Source organism: Sinohyriopsis cumingii, unplaced genomic scaffold (assembly GCF_028554795.1).
Source record: "Sinohyriopsis cumingii isolate HCF-2022 unplaced genomic scaffold, ASM2855479v2 utg000131l, whole genome shotgun sequence".
In the NCBI taxonomy this organism is placed as follows: Eukaryota; Metazoa; Mollusca; class Bivalvia; order Unionida; family Unionidae; genus Sinohyriopsis; species Sinohyriopsis cumingii.
Genome location: NW_028315872.1, coordinates 2690001 through 2713295, shown reverse-complemented (window position 1 = coordinate 2713295; position 23295 = coordinate 2690001). Strand labels below are relative to the sequence as shown.

General features: G+C 33.1%; 1 protein-coding gene across 1 annotated transcript in view; it reads left to right on the top strand.

The window, feature by feature from the left end:
- Positions 1-23295, top strand: part of LOC149774820 (annexin A6-like) — an 83871-nt gene that overhangs the window by 5891 nt on the left and 54685 nt on the right. Inside the window, exons 2-11 of the mRNA XM_089944737.1 lie at positions 707-832; positions 1705-1858; positions 3453-3645; positions 5499-5643; positions 7565-7755; positions 10699-10867; positions 13313-13416; positions 15303-15378; positions 20385-20527; positions 21507-21588. Coding sequence (XP_089800863.1) covers positions 721-832; positions 1705-1858; positions 3453-3645; positions 5499-5643; positions 7565-7755; positions 10699-10867; positions 13313-13416; positions 15303-15378; positions 20385-20527; positions 21507-21588 — 1369 coding nt within the window. The 5' untranslated portion in view covers positions 707-720. The remainder of the gene's footprint in view (positions 1-706; positions 833-1704; positions 1859-3452; positions 3646-5498; positions 5644-7564; positions 7756-10698; positions 10868-13312; positions 13417-15302; positions 15379-20384; positions 20528-21506; positions 21589-23295) is intronic.

Sequence of the window (23295 nt, the reverse complement as noted above, 5' to 3'; positions counted from 1 at the left end):
AAGTTTTAACTTTGAATATCTATGGTTTAAAAAATATGAATGATGAACAGTCATCTATTCCATATAGTCTTGTATATTTACCTTTATTAATGCTTAGGTGTTGTCAGGCACAGTATCAGTCAGTGATGTCATAATAAATCAGTCATCTCATGCTTGACTCAGGCTTTGCCTTTTTCATGTTTTAATCTATAATACAAAAAATGCTATTATTTGTTTCTTAGTTAAAGTTTTTTACTGTTTATCCTAATATATGAACAATTTGAAAGATCTTTAATTTACTTTTTTTACATTTACTTAAATCATTTTTTCTATTATTATTATTATTATTATTTGTATGCTGTCCTTTCATATTTAATGTTAGATATTATCTCCTGATTATTTAGAGATGATGAATAGACAGATTATAGCGTCAATAAGAGAAATGGTTCAAACGTGGAAATAAGTTTTATCTGTTTTCTAGAAAAGGTATTCGGGTAGGGCAGTAAGCTGGAAGAAAGGTGTTTTGAGTGGGGTGGTAAAATCTGAGAAAGGTATTATATGTGGGGTGGTAAGATGGGGAAAGGTATTGTAATGGGGTAGTAAGATCTGGGAAAGGTTTTAGGGGTAGGGTGGTAAAATGGGGCAAAATTTATTTAAACAATATGTATATGTGATATGTTGCTTTGCTACACAGTCATAAATTCAGCATTTGCTTCTTTTCGTTAAGGTTAATTGGACACGATGCCAAGTGCAGGTGCTGTATATCCTCCTCTGATCACACCCATCAGAAAACATGTTCTGGGCCTTGCAACAAATCGAATTGATACCAGTACCCTTATAGAAATTGCCACAGGTAATGTGCACCAAGATTTCACCAGTACTCTCATAGAAATTGCCACAGGTAATGGGTACCAGTATACTCTCACAGAAATTGCCATTGTTACCCTGTTCCAAGATAAGACCTATACTCCTTGAAATTGCCGTGGGTAATGTATACCAGTACTTCTTCAAACTATTCTTTAGTTCCAATATAAACAAAAGAATAATTGTAGTGCCAAAGTAGAACTGCACATTTTTACTGCTGCAAACCAAAATGTTGTGTTCAAATCGCTGTTTCAGATTTTTAGGTTTAAGTATTTCATACGCCCTTGAGTATAACTCTGATCATGTTCTAATGCATAGATAACATTATAATGAGTGTGTAGCATATCATGTACTTCATTATGAGGTCGTATTATCCATGACTTCCATGGACTGTGTGATAGTGAGGGAGCATTATATAACATACCTTACGGGGTGGCCTCACTTTAGGACAGTATACCATATGGCTACCATAGACAGCATTATAATGGAGGAATGCTGTATGTATCATGTACTGATTATGACTTGGTTGTATGAATAGGTGGTATACCATATATGGCTTCAATGGATAGATGGATAGCACTATAATAAGGGAATACTGTATTGTGAAGGCTTGATTCTGGGACTTAGGAGCAATTCATTTACGAGTTGTTGAGTATTCATTTGATTGGTGTTTTTTTTAATATTTAATGTATTCATTTTTCTCTTCATTCATTTATTTATTTGTATAAATTTCTTCAATTTAAAATCAGATAATTCCATGTTCTATCAACAATTAAGTTTCCTACTAAGTTGCTTTATTTTCAAGGCCTTTGATGAATTTTATGTTAGATACAATGGAAATCTGGTCTTGAACATTTTCAGAAACACCAGATTGTAAGATCTACTTCACATCAGACGGAACAAAACCAAGTCCATTCAACCGTAAAATTGGAGGCCGTGAAGTAACATTCCACTATACTGCTCCATTTACCCTAAAGCCAGGGAAGCGTGTGCTTAAAGCTATTGCTGTGACGAGGTTTGTCTGTTTTACAACAAAATATTGATGAAAAACTTGAGATTTAAAATGACTGATGATAACATTATATCACAGTTATGTTTTTGGTTTTGTATTTACATGGAAAATGATGGTATCTTGTAAATATATATGACATATAAAAGTATCTTTGCACGTCAAGAGCGTAGGTCTACCTAAAATGATCATATTTTATCTCCAGTTAAATCTAATGAATAACTTCTTGAATGCCTTATTATTTTATAAATAGCAACTTTCACCCAGTCATGTTTTGGAAAAGAGCATTAAGAGATCACTGCATCATACTCTTCTCTGCATAAAGTGATCACTGTATATGTTGCTGATTTCAGCATTAAGAGATCACTGTGTTAAATACTTCTTAGCATTAAGTGATCACAGTTTTCTTATCAGCATTAAGAGATCTCTGCATTATACTCTTCTTTGCATTAAGTGATCACTATATAATTGCAATGGCAGTAGCTGGTGCTGGAAAGTAACATTTCCATTGGTCAGAATGTTACCACGTGATCAAAATGAATTACGTTCATTTCCGTATGAACTGTAAGGAGAACTACTTTTCTAAGAATACCCACTTCTATAAATAGAGTCACGTGTACAGCATAAGATAAACACTGCCAGTGAAGGCAGACACGAAGTAAGCATTAGAGGAAAACAACATTCTTACATTTTTTTTAAAAAAAATTGAATAAATTTGGCTTCCATTGGCTGAAGGACTTGTATTATGATTTATTACGATCAAGCAGGACAATCCCAAGTGCTATATATAGCTACATAACAAAAAAAACCTAAACATGTATTACTACGCGCAATTATGATTTCTATCTTTTAATGATGCAAACAAAATAACATAACAAATAATTGAAATTTCAATTATAAGAGTTTAACGTTTTTTTCTGAGTTTATCGTGGTATAAACTGTCAGTTGCCAACTCACACGCCTTACATAACGCCCTTTGGGCGTTATTTGCTTTGTGAATTGGCAACTGACAGCTTATACCACGATAAACTCAGAAAAAACAACGTTAAACTCTTACATATGTTGCTGATCTCAGCATTAAGAAATCACTGTATTATACTATTCTATGCATTAAGTGATCACTATATATGTTGCTGATCTCAGCATTAAGAGATCACTGTATTAAACACTTCTTAGCATTAAGTGATCACAGTTTTATTATCAGCATTAAGAGATCTCTGCATTTTACTCTTCTCTGCATTAAGTGATCACTATATATGTTGCTGATTTCAGCATTAAGAGATCACTGTACTATACTATTCTATGCATTAATTGATAACATTATTTTGCTTATCTCAACATGTTAAATGTACTAAAATGAGAAGAAAAATTTCTTATTAATTGTATTGTTTAATATTCTTTAAATTGTTTTCCACAACAGAAATGTTCTAAACAGATTGCACTGTGTATCCAAAAAGTTTTAGTCTTACAAAAATGCTGAACATATTGAGTTTGGAATAGATAGAGTCATCACTGGAGAAAATACAGGCAGTGACATTTCATGGTACCTGTACATAAATTATCTTTGTCCCAAATTCTACATGACTCATTTGTATTGTAGAGATGGCTTGAAAGAGAGTGACGTTATCACAAAGCAATTTGTGGTAGATGACATCGGTCTGATGACCAGCACAACAGACTACTCATCCACCGCAGACGAGTACACAAGCTTCTTTGAGACTGATGACCCTGATGATACAGACTCGACTCTTAAAAGTCGAAGCAACAAATCTACCAAAGGAAGGACGAAAAAGGTATGAACAGTTTGTCCAAATGTTACTTGTTTAAAAGCATTTCTTGTTTAGCAAATGAGGTAAGAAATACAAATTTTTTACAAGGTACTGAAAGTCATGCAAGTTTAACCCATTAAGAACACTGGACTTAATGTTAATAGTTAAATATTACAGTTCAAATTTAGACTGGCTATCAGTTTCATTTTGGAGTTGCTACTCTCTAATTTAGAAATTAGTTGGACCTGATTTTTTACTTTTAAAGAATTCAGTGGAATTAAATAGAAAATTGCTGACTAACTTTTGATGATCATTTGTTGCTTAATGTCTAGACTGTACAGTTTTCTTTCTATACACTGTGGTAAGGCAGAGCATATTATATTATGATGTTGACCATCCTTCCATCTTTTCCTTATTTTGCCTATGCATAATGCCAAAACTTTGTAAGTAGCCTGCAGTTGGGGCAAGAAGGAAGCCTATTATTTTGGGGTCAAAAGGTAAAAAGTTTAAGATCACATAGACTCAGTGCAATAGGTTGACTTGTCTGTCAGTTACCTTGGCCAAAGATTGTAAATGGCTTGCATTTCAGACAAGAATAAGCACATATTTATCTTTGGATCTAAAGGTCAAGTTCAGATTGGGTCTAAGAAGGAAAATGGTTTCTTTACGATATTGTGATATCTCAGATATTGTAGTGTAAAATCTTGTCATTAATGTTACTCAGGTAGTGTAAGATAAATTCATGTTATTACTGTTACTCAGGTAATGTAGTGTAAAATCATGTTATTACTGTTACTCAGGTAGTGTAGCGTAAATTCTTGTCGTTAATGTTACTAAGGTAGTGTAATATAAATTCATGTTATTACTGTTACTCGGGTAATGTAGTGTAAAATCACGTTATTACTGTTACTCAGGTAGTGTAGTGTAAAGTCTTGTCATTAATGTTACTAAGGTAGTATGGTGTAAATTCATGTTATTACTGTTACTCAGGTAGTGTAGTGTAAAATCTTGTTATTACTGTTACTCAGGTAGTGTAGTGTAAATTCTTATTGTTACTGTTACTCAGGTAGTGTAGTGTAAAATCTTGTCATTACTGTTACTCAGGTAGTGTTACATAAATTATTGTTATTATTTTTACTTAGTTGGTGTAGTATAAATTCTTGTCATTATCTCATGTAGTGTATTGTTAAATTGTGTCATTACTGTTACTCAGGTAGATACTTATAAATTCTTGACATTATCTCATGTAGTGTATTGTAAAATTGCGTCATTACGTTTACTCAGGTAGATAAGTATAAATTCTTGTTATTAACTCAGGTAGTTTAGCGTAAATTCTTGTCATTACTGTTACTCAGGTAGTATACCTTTAGTTAATATCTATTTGACCTTTTATTTGAAGATGAATCGTGGTTTTATTTATGTGGCTCTGAGAAGAATAGTATAGACTTTGATCTGCTTAAAATGCAACAACCTAGGATAAATTGTTCCTAAAATGTCATTTCTTTTCTTGGCAAATTACCAATGTTATGAAAATTCTGGCTGGTACTCACACATTAGGAGGATGCTTGTATCTTTAGTGATGTGCTGGCCCTGGCATGTTACATGTATCAGATACATTACTACTGTATAGCTGCACCTTCAACAGTTCAAACTAAACATTTTCAGAGGAGCTAATAAATTTGGTCACTCCATTTTGGAACTATCACCTTCCTGGTACATGCACTTGAGGTCAGCTTTGCTCATCATCATCATCTGTTTTTTTTTTACCCTTTTTTTATTGTTGTCAGTAAAGAATTATAATGGTTATTGTCAAAATGCGCCCTCCCCTCATCCTTATCCTCATTATTGTTATTATTATTATTATTATTATTATTCAGAACAAATCTCCTAAAAGATCCAAGTCTCCAGTGAGATCAAAGTCTCCCCTGCGCAGATCATACACAGGACCTAAAGAGGCATGGGCAAGCAGTGGTACATTTGATGATAAAATTTTATCAGGAGCATTCAACGATTCAGTACCAGGTGAGCAAGTGCAAATGCACTCTTGATTATCTCATCCTGAAACCAGCATCACTTAGCAATGAATTCTGACTAATGGCAATAACATATGCACTTCTGTACATTTGTCTGCCATGTCATACTCCAAATATTAAATACTTTTATAAGAAACCATATTCAATTTAATACTTTATTAAGTGTTAAAAATGTATGTTGGAAACTATAATGCCAAGGTTATAACAACAATGTTGAAAAAATACTGCATAGAATATTCTATGCATTTCCTAATATTTGGAATGAAAACTCCACAAACTTTAAAAACATCCAACCCACTGTTGAACTATGGCATCCCTTGTATAGGACAAATCAGGTGGCATTGTGTTGATCATGTTTGTGACATGCATACCTCATGAAGGGTGAGCCTTGACTAGAGCATGTACACTGCCAGTGTTCAGTGAGAGTAAAATCACTTTGATGTTAGCTACTAGAATCTGTGAGAGGACATGCCACGCATGAAAATGTTAAACTTTTGCATTTGATTCAAAAAATTTTAATGTTTAATGTTGTGTATTGTATATTTACAATTATTTGTGAATCATTTTATCTTTCTGCTTTTTTGTGTGTGCAGTGCATGATTTCATTTTTCAAATGTCTGCCTTTAGTTCCCACTGTATAACCATTATTGTGCTGATGTGCTGTAAAGCACTTATGAATACTGCAGACTTGTTTTTGAATGAAAGAAAGATGATATTTGCTTTTGAAAGTAAGTAAGTTCTTTGGCAAGCAAGTGAAGGTGACATGAAAGAGAAAAATGAAATTTTCTTGGAAGGAAGTTCTTAAATAAAAAATATTCTTCAGTACTTTATGTCTGTACTATTTCTTTTATTAAGTTATCCAAACAACTTGCATTATTTCAAATGCTGTAAATTAAATATTTCTTAACAGTCAGATTCTTTGAAAGTAAGCTCAAACAGATACTATTTATGTCGTAACATACTATATTATACTGCCAAGATTAGGTCAAGTTGGCTGCTTGACAAGCATTTTACTCCATTATCCATAGCAATTAAGTACCAAACAAACATATTACCATGTATTGACAGTTTTTCTTGAGGTTAAGCGACATTGATTATACTGTAATGTCACAGTGAGTTATACTGGCAATTTCTGCATGGATTGATTATACCTAAATGTCATATTGAGTTATACTGGCAATTTCCACATGGATTGATTATACCTAAATATCACAGTAAGTTATACTGGCAATTTCTGCATGGATTGATTATACCTAAATGTCACAGTGAGTTATACTGGCAATTTCCGCATGGATTGATTATACCTAAATGTCACAGTGAGTTATACTGGCAATTTCCACATGGATTGATTATACCTAAATGTCACAGTGAGTTATACTGGCAATTTCCACATGGATTGGATGAACTTGTTCAGCAACTGGTGCTGTTTTGTAATAGATAAAAGTTACTCTGTCAGACTTTTGTTGTTTTAAGGTTGATATAATGTCTGAAATAGGTGCCCAATGAAGACTGATCTTCCTTTGAAAACAGCCTTCCTCAATTCATGACTTTCTTTTAAAACAATAGAACATCTTCCCCAATCCATGAGTTAATATATATATATATATATATATATATATATATATATATATATATATATATATGTATGTCCTTGTTTGCACAACAACACAAATTGATACCAAACAAAAGTCATAAAATATTCATTAGCTCTGTGAAATATTTGCAATGTTTGGTAATAACCAAATTATTTCAGTAGGATGCAGTTAATATAAATAAATTATTGATAAATTTAATTTTCTTGCTAAATCTTAGAGAATCTGTGATCAGAAAATTTGCTTTACTGTTTACAATATTATTGTTTTTACTGTGAAATTTGCTGTATTAAAATGATTTTTTTCTTCTATTTTCAGCTGTGCCCCAGATTCCTGATGGCCCCTTTAACCCCACCAACTATTCAGGGACCCAGATCAATGTGTGGGGAGCACCCCCTGGGTCATGGCCTGGACTTAGTGTGAACCCAGGGGCTGTTAGCTTTGGTCAGCCATCTATAAACAACCCATACACCACACAATATGGCTACCTGACTGAAAGTATGATCAATGTAAGTTTCTTTTGCCTCACTACTTGTAGCAGGGCATCTTGGTTTGGTTATATCTACCTGTATATCTCTCTGCCAGGCCTGAATATCTACCTGACAGGTACAGTGTATATCTCTCTGCCAGGCCTGAATATCTACCTGACAGGTACAGTGTATATCTCTCTGCCAGTCCTGAATATCTACCTGACAGGTACAGTGTATATCTCTCTGCCAGGCCTGAATATCTACCTGACAGGTACAGTGTATATCTCTCTGCCAGTCCTAATGCCAGTCAACCTATTTGGTTATATCTACCTGTATATCTCTCTGCCAGTCCTGAATATCTACCTGACAGGTACAGTGTATATCTCTCTGCCAGGCCTGAATATCTACCTGACAGGTACAGTATATATCTCTCTGCCAGGCCTAATGCCAGTCAACCTATTTGGTTTTATCTACCTGTATATCTCTCTGCAAGTCCTGAATATCTACCTGACAGGTACAGTGTATATCTCTCTGCCAGGCCTGAATATCTACCTGACAGGTACAGTGTATATCTCTCTGCCAGGCCTGAATATCTACCTGACAGGTACAGTGTATATCTCTCTGCCAGTCCTAATGCCAGTCAACCTATTTGGTTATGTCTACCTGTATATCTCTCTGCCAGTCCTGAGTATCTACCTGACAGGTACAGTGTATATCTCTCTGCCAGGCCTGAATATCTACCTGACAGGTACAGTGTATATCTCTCTGCCAGTCCTAATGCCAGTCAACCTATTTGGTTATATCTACCTGTATATCTCTCTGCCAGTCCTGAATATCTACCTGACAGGTACAGTGTATATCTCTCTGCCAGGCCTGAATATCTACCTGACAGGTACAGTGTATATCTCTCTGCCAGTCCTAATGCCAGTCAACTTATTTGGTTATATCTACCTGTATATCTCTCTGCCAGTCCTGAATATCTACCTGACAGGTACAGTGTATATCTCTCTGCCAGGCCTGAATATCTACCTGACAGGTACAGTTTATATCTCTTTGCCAGGCCTGAATATCTACCTGACAGGTACAGTGTATATCTCTCTGCCAGTCCTGAAAACCAGTCAACCTATTTGATATATATCTATGCCAGTCCTGAAAGCTTGTTAGCAACACTGCATAAAGCCAATCAAGATAGAGCAATGAAATTTGGTTGAAATGTTATTATGTATTTAGAGATGATTTGATTAGATTTTCAGATCACTACAGCAGTGTTTTCCTTTCTTTTACACATTGTTGGGCAAAACTTTGCTAGCTCATTTAATCAAAAGCCACATTAATTTGGTAAAAATGGGACTCTGTAGTATAATATTCATATTTTATTTTGTTTTAACTTTAAATTTGATACACAGTAAATACAGAAAGCCAACCTGAAGCTTTCATTCTGGTGCTAAGGACTTCATCAGCAGATTGAAACATATATTCTCTTCTGACTGTTAACTTCACTCGATGGATTGGTGAACAATGTTAAGAGATTGTAGATGAATCAAATGTAAAAGCACATTTGTTTTCACATACAGACAGATTTTCAGGATAGGACAGAAGTATTTCTATCTATTTTTCAAACATTTTACAACATTTCTTGAGGAAAAACATTGTTATCCCTGTAAAGCCAAAATCTCTTCAGGGTAGGACAGTAATATTTCTGTATCTTTTTCAATTTTTTGTCAACCTTTTTGTGAGGAAAAACCTTGTTATCTCTGTGAAGCCAAAATATCTTCAGATGGACCAAATGAAATTATATATTCATGTTTATATATATATATATATATATATATATATATATATATATATATATATATATATATATATATATGACCAGATTAAATTTTTCATGCAATGATAGAATATTGTGCTAAACTTGGAATATCTTTGGAATTTTCAGTCTGTATGTCTGGGAATGTTGGTATGCGTGTATGGACTTCTTGGTCTATATGTCACAATGGGTAGATTTTCATGCAATCAGCTATTCATAGACATATAAACAGACTTGACATTCAATGAATTATTGAATATTTCCAATTTTTGTAAATTTGGAATACTTTTGGGCTCAGACCTTTTGGTCTGCATGTCTGTATTGGGGGAGTACATGCTTTACAAACACAACTCTAATCTTACCTGTGTAATATTTAGCATTGAGATAAGCTTGTCTTGCAGCTTTGTAAATTTAGCTTGGACTGGTAGCATTCAAATCTAGCACCAAAAATAGGAATGGACGTGCAATATTTCACTTTTGCTTTGAAATACACTTGGATTTGCAATTTTCAGAGGTGCAAGAATATGACAAATTGTGCTTCAAATAGTAACCTGGTCAACCTGCCTTTTATGAAAGAAACACTAACACAAGAAAACTAAAAGACTCCTCCATAGATATGAATTCAAAATTTCCAGACATGTCGTTATTTGCTGAATCGTGATAGAAATCTGATCTAATTTTGTACAATTTCTTTGCTGATTAACTTAGGGCTGTAGCATTTCAACATATATGATACCCAGGAAAGGCACTTTTTAAATATTATATGCCAGGGTACTCTGATTACTCAAAGATTTCAAATAAAAACCATAGAGAATTGTAAGCTGTATATATCTGTGACTACTTCACATTAAAAGTGCCTTCCCAGGTCCCATGTATATTTTCCTGGAACAGACTTTGTTTTTCATTTGTAAACTTGACTTATTTAACGCATTATATGTGTTCAAATATTTAAACCTTGTGACCCTGTAACTGTATCCATGTACAAACATGACCTTGTTGCTTCGTACATTTGCCAAAAATGAAGCCTTCTGACGTTATGTATATAGAAATATGTAAACAATGTGACTGTATAAAATTATGTATATAGAAATAATTAAACCTCATGACTTTGTACCATTATGTATGTACAATATTTCACCTTATGACCTTGACACCCATTGTTTTGTTTTTAGAAATGTAACCCAGAGAGTCATCATGTTACTGTGGGAGATTTGAGGAAGATGCTAAAGCCCCAGTCAGAGAGGCCCCCTTCCCCACTCCCAGAGCCAAAGCCCAAGGCAAAGGCCATTGAGATGCCTGTTTATAAGGACCCACCACTAAATCCTGTCAGCCCTGGAGGAGGTACAAAAATCTCATTTCGATTACCCCCTCCCATTGAATGGAATTATCACACTAATAGCTGGCAGCCAAGGCCAGTACAAAACTTTTGTCCAGAATGCCTCTTTTAGTTGGGATGGCAAACATAATAACCATGGCAACCATGAGAAACAGAACATTTTTTCTTTATGCAATAATTATTTTAATTATTACAAATATGTGATAACATGTATAACATTTATGATATATTACAAGGACTTTATGGTATAGACCAGAACAATGAGTACTAACCATGACAGTGTCAGTGACATCAGACTTTATTGTTGTGAACCAGTACAATGAAAATTCAAACTTACAGTGTCAGTGACATCAGACTTTATTGTTGTGAACCAGTACAATGAAAACTCAAACTTACAGTGTCAGTGACATCAGACTTTATTGTTGTGAACCAGTGCAATGAAAACTCAAACTTACAGTGTCAGAGACATCAGACTTTATTGTTATGGACCAGTACAATGAAGACTTAATCATATAGTGTGACTGACAGCAGACTCTATTATTATGGATCAGTACTATGAAGACTCAGCCATACAGTGTCACTGACAGCAGACTCTAGTATTTTGGATCAGCGATATGATGACTCAACCAAACAGTGTCACTGACAGCAGACTATATTATTATGGATCTCTGCTATGGAGACTCAGCCAAACAGTGTCACTGACAGCAGAATCTATTATTATGGATCAGTACTATGAAGACTGAGCCATACAGTGTCACTGACAGCAGACTCTATTATTATGGATCTCTACTATGAAGACTCGATCATACATATTCACTGACAGAAGACTCAACTTGCAAGTGCCATTATTGTAAACTTTATCTTCTGGTTTAACTGATATGGATACATCATGCTACGGTGTTTTTCCACGATGTCGTTACCTGACTTTTGTCTCTTATCTGGTGTTTTATTGAAGAAATGAAAAGACAAAAAAATGCTAATGTGGGCAATTTCTTTCTTTTTTGTTTTATTATTTTAAAGTTAATATTTTTTATTTATTTATTTTAAAGTTAATACCGTAGGTCAAATTAGAGCTACTTAATTTACAGTTATTAACAAATTACAGGCACATGCATTAATTACAATTGATTGTGTAGGTGTAATACACAAAATTGATAGTGTAGGAGTATTTATTATTAAAAAAAATAAAACTTTAAACCTTAAGAATAGTTCAGAATCTTAGTATGAGTAACTGGTGTATTAATTTTAGGGTTAATGGGGGCTGATGTTTTAGTTATAAATGTAACTATTGATTTCCATGACAAATATATTGGTATGATATTTTTGAAAAGAAGTAATTCGTGACAGTAATGCAGATATAGTATGCATTTGATATTGAATTGTATACATCCTGTGATTTTCTTTTTTAGGATTTTTATTTTTGATATGTGAAAAGATTTTCATGGACAATCAAAATATTTCAATAAACATCTTGTCCTAAAAATGAGTTGTTGTTTTGCTTCAATATGACATGTAGTTACTATATCGATTGCACAGTTAAAGACATAAGCAATAACAGTACTATGGTAAACTACATTTGAACTTTTCATTAGATTATCACAGTAAAGAAAATTACAAAGCAATCAACAAAATATATATAAAATATATAAAAATGTCTTTATTTTGTTGTGTTTAATGTCATGAGTAGATAAGAAAACTCATTTAATAAATCCAAATATGTATACAGATAAACTTCTGATTAGTGGAGATGAACTAGCAATTTATTATGTCAGTTTTATAATATTACCTGCTGATAGCAAGGCATGTGTATTATCTTGGCAGTGGTGATTAATTGTTAAATCTAATTCTGTGAATAACTTATAGGAAATTTGTTTCAAGGCCATTCCATGTTTTTATTTTATTCAAATTCTTAAATTTTGGCGAGTTATATTTTAGTGATCACAGATATAGGAGGGTTATACTATATGGTCATATATTTATAATCTAATTCTGACAAGGATAAATGGCTGAAAAATTACGCCTCTAAAAATACTCATTATGTAGTATTTTGTGTCAAAGCAACGAAGGTCGTATCCAAGTAGGCTGCAACATGAGGTGCATTATGGATAAAGAGTTTTCTCTGGAGTCCTGTGTTTTCTGTTCTTCTTGTGCACTTTGCATGTGTCATTGTAAAAAAAATAGGAAAAAAAGAAAGGTTTAACTAATTTATTTGAAAGTAAAAGGTCATAACAGCTGACAAAAAGGTTTGTCTGTCCTCCTATCTGTCAATGGAAAAATGTCTGTCTGTATTGCAGTATGTTTGTCAGTCTATCAGCCTTTCTCTCATTCTGACTTTTCTTACATGTGTTTGTCCGCATTTTGTTGTTGCAAGCAGCTTTAATGCATTAAAATAAGGAGTTCATGAAGCTAAATAAACAGCAGTAGAGAGACGATATTCACACTTTTTGCAGGTGACTTCAAGGAAAACATTCTCCATGTATATGCCCATATGCTGGAATTTGCCAAGGGGAACAAAGATTTTAGACTGAAGGTGGCAGAACCCAAAATGGGGAAGGTACGATCATGGATACATAAGAAAAAGATTAATAACAAAAATAAATTTGCCCATTTTAGCAAACCTAGAATATTCAGGCCTAAGAATTATTAAGGGTCAGAAATATTCACGACTAATATTTCGGCAAAAAAAAATATTCAAGACTAATATTTTGGCATAAGAAATATTCAGGACTAGTATTTTGGGCACAAGAAGAATTCAGGACCAATCATTTGGCATAATAAATATTCAGGACTAGTATTTTGGGTACAAGAAGAGTTCAGGACCAATCATTTGGCATAATAAATATTCAGGACTAATATTTTGGGCACAAGAAGTGTTCAGGACCAATCATTTGGCATAATAAATATTCAGGACTAATATTTTGGGCACAAGAAGTGTTCAGGACCAATCATTTGGCATAATAAATATTCAGGACTAATACTTGGGCAAATTTTCAGAACTAATACTTGGGCATAAGAAATATTCAGTACAATAACTGGGTATATGAAATCTTCAGGCCTGTAACTGTCTTCATAGTGTTACTTATCTTTCTGTTCAATGCATTTTATTATGGAGTAAAAATATTCCTCTTTGTCTATGTAACACAGGTTTGGAGAAGTATATTTTTTCCCCAGTGTATCTCTTATCTTACAGAGAAATTATTTAACATATATGCATTCTCAGATGATGTACTTCTAACATAATAGACAACTGCTTGAAAACAATATCTGAAATAGCCATGTATTTTTATCCCTAGAATTTGATGGTATAAACCACTTTGTCATTTGAAACAAGTATTGACCTCTGTTAGACATAGAATTCTAATGAGGAGACTTCAATTTCTCTAGAAAATGTTTGTATATACATGCATCTATATATATGTAAATATTTACTCATGTATATATTCATATGGTTTGGTGGGGGGATAGAAAATGGCACCTTACATAGATATACAGTTGTAGGATTGTAATGTTAATGTTTAGATTATAATGTTTGGATTATAATGGCTAGTTTGATTATAATGGATGGATTATAATGGCTAGTTGGATTCTAATGGCTGGATTATAATGGCTAGATTATATCCAAATTTGCTGTGCAAATTTATATTGATAGCTGATTTCGAGTTTTCTTCATTGTTTGGAAGAGTTATTGGTCCTGATCACTTATCTTCCTAGCCTGTATTTCCCCAGCCGAATTTTACAATGGTTTATCTGACTTCAACCAGATTTGGAATTCAGGTTTATATTGGTCAAACCTTAAATGAGTTAAGTATTCAGCATTGCATGACATCAGCTGCATGAGATTATCTCCCCGGAATTTGTTTCCTTTACTTTGGGTAAATTAATCATATAGCTTTATTTGATGAGACCTTGAGTACATTCAGTTTCCAACATTTTCAAACATTATTTACAGAGTTACAGTCCCTGACTAACCATTTTCCTGACTATTGTTTTCGTAGCATGAAAAGTCTTGCTGGCATGGAGAATGAAAATGCTAAGGATTTGAATAAGTTTGTTTTCTAAAAATCCACAATATTATGTAGAGAAGTTACTGTCAGTACTTGCCCTCCTAACTTTGGTTTCCAAACACAGATTTCTTTATTTAAGGCCCTGCCTAGCAAATGGTAGTGAGCAATTCCTTTGAGATGAACCTATAGATTAAAAATCTATTTCCCACCTATCATATATGAATCCATTTATTTCCCACCTATCATTTAAAAATCCATTTTTTTCCCACCTATCATTTACAAATCTATTCATTTCCCACCTATCATTATGAATTAATTAAATTTTTACCTGTCTCTTATAAATCCATTTATTTCAAATGTGTCATTTATGAATCCAGTTGTTTCACAAGACATTTTCATCCAAGAACATTTGCTACATCTAAAACTGTATTTTCAGATGTTAGAAGCCAATTTTGAAGATGAAGGTGATGGTTTTAAAATAACAGTTATGCTGGCAAAACCAGGCATTCCACGTAAGTTGTCTAAAGATGTATCAATTGTTATATATTAATTAAGCAAGGCTTCATTTTGTGATATTTAGTTAAAAAATTGTTTATTGATTCAACTCGAATAGCTGTTAAACAGTAGAATATTTCCTCACATCTTAGCAGATATGCAGGTTGATTTTTTGGGGTAATGGTAATCTAAACCCCAAAACTGAAAATAGCATGGAACTTTATGCAAAATGTTAATCTAGACCCCGAACTGAAAATAGCATGGAACTTATCCAAAATGTTAATCTAGACCCCAGACTGAAAGTAGCATGGAAAATGTTTGGAAATGGTAATATGGACCCCATCAAAAATGGGCATTGAACTTTGCTGGAAATGGTAATCTAGATCCCATGCTAAAAATAGTATGAAGCTTCTAACTAGGAGCCCCATTTATTTATTTTCATCTATTTTTGGCTCCCCTTTCTGTAGACCAAGGGAGTTTATTGTATGTCCCTGTATCATTTGAGCATCATCCATTATGTGTGCATCTATTAACAATTAACCACTCTGGAGTCCATAGTTTTGCTATGATTTCAAGCAAATTAGGAATAGAGGTTTATAGCATCAAAATTTCAGATGAGTTTGATAATGTATAAGATCTTTGCATATTAATGTGATGTTGCCACTGATTTGCTAATTTTTATACCATTCTGGAGGCCACATTTCTGATCCAGTTTTGATCAAACTTGGAATGTATGCTTATATCATTAAAATCTCAGATAAAGGTGATAATGAGCATCATCCATGCATACTAATGAGGTGATCTTGCATTTGATTGGCTGAGATTGTTACTCTGCCAAAAGTCATATTTATGATACAATTGTGATCATGGGTCTATATGGTCAAGATCTTAGATTGATTTGACATAGAGCAAAATCTACGCATGTTAGTCAGATAATCTTTAATTGATTTGACATAGAGCAAAATCTACGCATGTTAGTTAGATAATCTTGCATTCAGTTGACTGAGCTTATTATAATTTGTAGGCTATGTTTCTAGTCCAGTTTCAATCAAACTTAAAATTTATGCTTATGTCAATAGATTCTTTAATGAATTCAATAATAAGTGAAATCAAAAACTCAGAATTAATATTTGATATCATCGGCATCTTGGATGGTTTCATTAATTAATGAGACCCATACATATAAATGAGGTGATTTTGCATATGATCAACCAAGCTTATTACCTCTTTTGAAACCATATTTTTCTTGCATGCATAATATTAATTAGCTGAAATTTCATCTAATTGGCAGAACTGATTAATATTCTGGAAACTATATTTCTGATCATGTTTTGATCAGACTTGAAATATTAACTTTTATCTCATCAAGATCTTGGATGGATTTGATAATGAGTGACATCCAATTGACCAAGATTCACTACCACTCAAAAATTGATAAATTTGATCTAGTTTTGATCAGTCTTTGAATAAATGTTTTTGTCACTTAGGATCTTGGACTGTTTTAAGTAATGGGTATGAATGAGGTGACCTTACACCTGACTGAGCTACTTACAACTCTTGAAGTCATATTTTAGGATCTGTTGGGTTTATTATCTTCCAGATCATGGATGACTTTGACTGTGCATATTAATTATGTGTTTATCATTAGAAAGAATTCTTATCAGAATATAGTGAAGTAGGCAGAATAAAAATGGTATAAACTCTGGGAGATAGTTTATTTTGTATGTGTTCTCAACATACTGCATAAGCATGCTTAGTGAAGTAGTCAACTTCAGGTTATGCCAGACAGTTAAGAAATATTAGGCCCACTTGGGTTTCTTGTTTATTTATGTATAGACCTGATCTATGTATCTTCATGTCTGTCTGTCTTGCTTATTTATGCATAGACCTGATCTGTGTATCTTCATGTCTGTCTGTCTTGTTTATTTATGTATTGACCTGATCTATGTATCTTCATGTCTGTCTGTTTGTCTTGTTTATTTATGCATAGACCTGATCTATGTATCTTCATGTCTGTCTGTTTGTCTTGTTTATTTATGTATAGACCTGATCTGTGTATCTTCATGTCTGTCTGTTTGTCTTGTTTATTTATGTATAGACCTGATCTATCTATCTTCATGTCTGTCTGTTTGTCTTGTTTATTTATGTATAGACCTGATCTATGTATCTTCATGTCTGTCTGTTTGTCTTGTTTATTTATGTATAGACCTGATCTATGTATCTTCATGTCTGTCTGTTTGTCTTGTTTATTTATGTATAGACCTGATCTATCTTCATGTCTGTCTGTTTGTCTTGTTTATTTATGTATAGACCTGATCTATGTATCTTCATGTCTGTCTGTTTGTCTTGTTTATTTATGCATAGACCTGATCTATGTATCTTCATGTCTGTCTGTTTGTCTTGTTTATTTATGCATAGACCTGATCTATGTATCTTCATGTCTGTCTGTTTGTCTTGTTTATTTATGCATAGACCTGATCTATGTATCTTCATGTCTGTCTGTTTGTCTTGTTTATTTATGTATAGACCTGATCTATGTATCTTCATGTCTGTCTGTTTGTCTTGTTTATTTATGTATAGACCTGATCTATGTATCTTCGTGTCTGTCTGTTTGTCTTGTTTATTTATGTATAGACCTGATCTATGTATCTTCATGTCTGTCTGTTTGTCTTGTTTATTTATGTATAGACCTGATCTATGTATCTTCATGTCTGTCTGTTTGTCTTGTTTATTTATGCATAGACCTGATCTATGTATCTTCATGTCTGTCTGTTTGTCTTGTTTATTTATGCATAGACCTGATCTATGTATCTTCATGTCTGTCTGTTTGTCTTGTTTATTTATGCATAGACCTGATCTATGTATCTTCATGTCTGTCTGTTTGTCTTGTTTATTTATGCATAGACCTGATCTATGTATCTTCGTGTCTGTCTGTTTGTCTTGTTTATTTATGTATAGACCTGATCTATGTATCTTCATGTCTGTCTGTTTGTCTTGTTTATTTATGTATAGACCTGATCTATGTATCTTCAGTTCTGTCTGTTTGTCTTGTTTATTTATGTATAGACCTGATCTATGTATCTTCATGTCTGTCTGTTTGTCTTGTTTATTTATGTATAGACCTGATCTATGTATCTTCATGTCTGTCTGTTTGTCTTGTTTATTTATGTATAGACCTGATCTATCTATCTTCATGTCTGTCTGTTTGTCTTGTTTATTTATGCATAGACCTGATCTGTGTATCTTCATGTCTGTCTGTTTGTCTTGTTTATTTATGCATAGACCTGATCTATGTATCTTCATGTCTGTCTGTTTGTCTTGTTTATTTATGTATAGACCTGATCTATGTATCTTCATGTCTGTCTGTTTGTCTTGTTTATTTATGTATAGACCTAATCTGTGTATCTTCATGTCTGTCTGTTTGTCTTGTTTATTTATGCATAGACCTGATCTGTGTACCTTCATGTCTGTCTGTTTGTCTTGTTTATTTATGCATAGACCTGATCTATGTATCTTCATGTCTGTCTGTTTGTTTTGTTTAATTATGCATAGACCTGATCTATGTATCTTCATGTCTGTCTGTTTGTCTTGTTTATTTATGCATAGACCTGATCTATGTATCTTCATGTCTGTCTGTTTGTCTTGTTTATTTATGCATAGACCTGATCTATGTATCTTCATGTCTGTCTGTTTGTCTTGTTTATTTATGCATAGACCTGATCTATGTATCTTCATGTCTGTCTGTTTGTCTTGTTTATTTATGCATAGACCTGATCTATGTATCTTCATGTCTGTCTGTTTGTCTTGTTTATTTATGCATAGACCTGATCTATGTATCTTCGTGTCTGTCTGTTTGTCTTGTTTATTTATGTATAGACCTGATCTATGTATCTTCATGTCTGTCTGTTTGTCTTGTTTATTTATGTATAGACCTGATCTATGTATCTTCATGTCTGTCTGTTTGTCTTGTTTATTTATGTATAGACCTGATCTATGTATCTTCATGTCTGTCTGTTTGTCTTGTTTATTTATGTATAGACCTGATCTATGTATCTTCATGTATGTCTGTTTGTCTTGTTTATTTATGTATAGACCTGATCTATGTATCTTCGTATCTGTCTGTTTGTCTTGTTTATTTATGTATAGACCTGATCTATGTATCTTCGTGTCTGTCTGTTTGTCTTGTTTATTTATGTATAGACCTGATCTGTGTATCTTCGTGTCTGTCTGTTTGTCTTGTTTATTTATGTATAGACCTGATCTATGTATCTTCGTGTCTGTCTGTTTGTCTTGTTTATTTATGTATAGACCTGATCTATCTATCTTCATGTCTGTCTGTTTGTCTTGTTTATTTATGCATAGACCTGATCTATGTATCTTCATGTCTGTCTGTTTGTCTTGTTTATTTATGTATAGACCTGATCTATGTATCTTCATGTCTGTCTGTTTGTCTTGTTTATTTATGTATAGACCTGATCTATCTATCTTCATATATGTCTGTTTGTCTTGTTTATTTTTGTATAGACCTGATCTATGTATCTTCATGTATGTCTGTTTGTCTTAGGGCCTCATTCATTTATTACTTTTTATTTTTATTCCTTTAGGAAACCAATTTATGTATTCCCTAATTTTGAGGGAAATAATGACATGATTACATTTCTTAGGATCTTTTCAACCTTTGTTTGAAATTGTTTACAATAATTTTTATAAATTCCCCTAAATCACCCAATTAAACAACATTCAAAACTATGGGTCATTTATTGTTTAGATGCCAGTCATCGGGCAAACTGTATGATATTATAGCTTCCATTCATTAATTCATGTATTTTTCTATACTATAACTCAAGTTCTACATCGTCTTCTGTTACCAATCTGTGCATATGGATTAAAGAAGAAGCCAATTGATTTGGGGGTTAAAGGGTCAATGGTCGTGTATTGCCAGTTTTATTTTATGCATATCAATCAAGTTCAAATTTAGTTCTGTTAAAAGTAATGTGTTTTAGAGAATCACTTTCTGTTGTAGGTGGTTCCTTACGAAAACCTCCCCAAAAAACAGAGGAGAAAAAGAAACAGGAAAATGGAAACGGGAAACCCAAAGAAAAGAAATCTCCAGTTCCAGAGAAAAAGTCTGATCCTTTCTTTGCCATGGAAACAGAAAACTTGAATGTAATTTTAATTGTATTTTGGTATCTGCTTTTCAGTTGAGATGAGTACTATAATTTAATCAATTTGTTATGAGGAAATCCGTTGTATGTGCATTGCGATGAACCATACAAGTCAAGGGTTTTTATTGTGATGTACCAAATGTAGAATATCTTGACTAGGATGCAACAAGATGGCAGGTAATACCTATGCTCACCATACTTTTATTCATCACAGTTCTTTCCAGATTTTCTTGAAGTGAGAAATAGATAAAATGGCCAATACCAGAATTATATTTAAAATCACATTTGGTTGTTTGTATACAAAAGCATTTGCTCAGTTCCAGTAATTTGCACCTTCTTCCCATGCATCCGGTGTTGATGTAGATTTCACCACCTGCATTAACCTGGTTTGCATTTCCTTCTTAGTTATTTTTTGTTTAAATATAAATAGTCATAACACAGTCCACTGTTTCACATTTGTTCACATTTCACCTAAATAGAAAGGTACATGTATTATTAATAATAGGAAAAGTCTTTCCATGATGTATTATGTAATGGATTTAAGTGAAAATCATGGTAGTGAAAGTTTAGCCTGATAGAAGAACTTGAGAAATTTTACCTTTATCGCTGAGAGATAAAAAAATTGATTTTGATTGGTTTTAAGTTTAAGCTTGATAAATTACTTTAATCTATGTCAGTTACTAATAGTCAGTTCTGCAACTCAAGGACATGGAATGCAAACATATTTTAGTGTAAGCGATCAAGGCTATATGTACGAAACATTTAGCACTTCTTCTGTCCATGGAATGCAAATATGTTTTAGCGTTAGTATTCCAGGCTGTATGTACAAAGCATTTAGCCTTTCTGTTTGTTGATCTTAGTCATTGTCAGATTTACAAAGTTTTCATCGGTAGATACTGGATAAAGATGAAAATTTACACATCACAGATACACAAACACAGACTCTCTCTCTCTCTATATATATATATATTTATTTACAGCAAGAAGGCACAGTGAAACCATACAGTAAATTCAATGCAGAGCAAGATGCAGAAGTTCTACGTAATGCAATGAAAGGATTAGGTAAGAAATCTCTTTAAAATCGACACTATTTGTTGTCCATAATGTATTTCCCAATTCATTTAAGACTTTGTTCTATTTATCAACTGATTGCATCAAAATCAAATTCCATGAAAGAACTCATTCTACTGCTGTTCCTTGTACAGTACTTATTTTAGCTAAATTTTGATGTTTTAGCTCACAAAAACTCAACTATTATACAAACTTATTTTCATCTTTCTTTTATATATATCAGAAAGATAGTATTTATTAGTTTAGCTTGTAAAGTCTTTGAATATTAGCTGATGTAGCGAATTATTTCCTGTTCATAAATATGATAGGCACTTTATGATTATTCTTGTTTTTATTATTATTATTAATGTTGTTCTATTATTATTATTATTGTTATTAGGCCATACTGAACAAATTCGGTGCTGCCCTGTAAAAAATAATTTGTCTATCAGTCAAACCATTCATCCATTCATCTGTCAAACTGTTCATCCGTTCATCTGTCAGTCAAACCATTCTTTCATTCATCTATATATCAGTCAAATTGTTCTTTCATCTATTTGTCAAACCATTCATCCATTCATCTGTCTGTCAGTCAAACCATTCATCCATTCATCTATCTGTCAAACTGTTCATCCATTCATCTGTCAGTCAAACCATTCTTTCATTCATCTATATATCAGTCAGATTGTTCTTTCATCTATTTGTCAGTCAAACCATTCATCCATTCATCTATCTGTCAGTCAAACCATTCATCCATTCATCTATCTGTCTGTCAAACCGTTCTTACATTTATCTGTCTGTCAGCAGGTCATTTGTATTATTCATCAATATCTGTCAGTATATTTATCTATTATTCTATTAGACAATCTATCTGTTAAGTCATTCCTCTGTGAGTCAATCCATTCAGCCATACTCTATCTGTCAGTCAATTCATTCATCCATTCCTCTGTTTTTATTATTATTATTAATGTTGTTCTATTATTATTATTATTGTTATTAGGCCATACTGAACAAATTTGGTGCTGCCCTGTAAAGAATAATTTGTCTATCTGTCAAACCATTCATCGATTCATCTATCTGTCAGTCAAACCATTCATCCATTCATCTATATGCCAGTCAAATGGTTCATCCATTCATCTATATGTCAGTCAAACCGTTCATCCATTCATCTATCTGTCATTCAAACCATTCATCCATTCATCTATCTGTCAAACTGTTCATCCATTCATCTGTCAGTCAAACCATTCTTTCATTCATCTATATATCAGTCAAATTGTTCTTTCATCTATTTGTCAGTCAAACCATTCATCCATTCATCTATCTGTCAGTCAAACCATTCATTCATTCATTCATTCATTCATCTGTCTGTCTGTCAAACCGTTCTTACATTTATCTGTCTGTCAGCAGGTCATTTGTATCATTCATCAATACCTGTCAGTATATTTATCTATTATTCTATTAGCCAATCAATCTGTTAAGTCATTCCTCTGTGAGTCAATCCATTCAGCCATACTCTATCTGTCAGTCAATTCATTCATCCGTTCCTCTGTCTGTTAATCAATCCGTTCTTCCATTCCTTTCTCTATCAGTCAGTCCATCTGTAAAACAGTTGCATTTCCAGAAAGATAAACTTTTTGGGGGGATGTTTTGGATTTTAATAAAATTGTGCATCGATCTGATATAGATGAGACTTTAAAAGTCTTTGATTTTCTCTCTCTC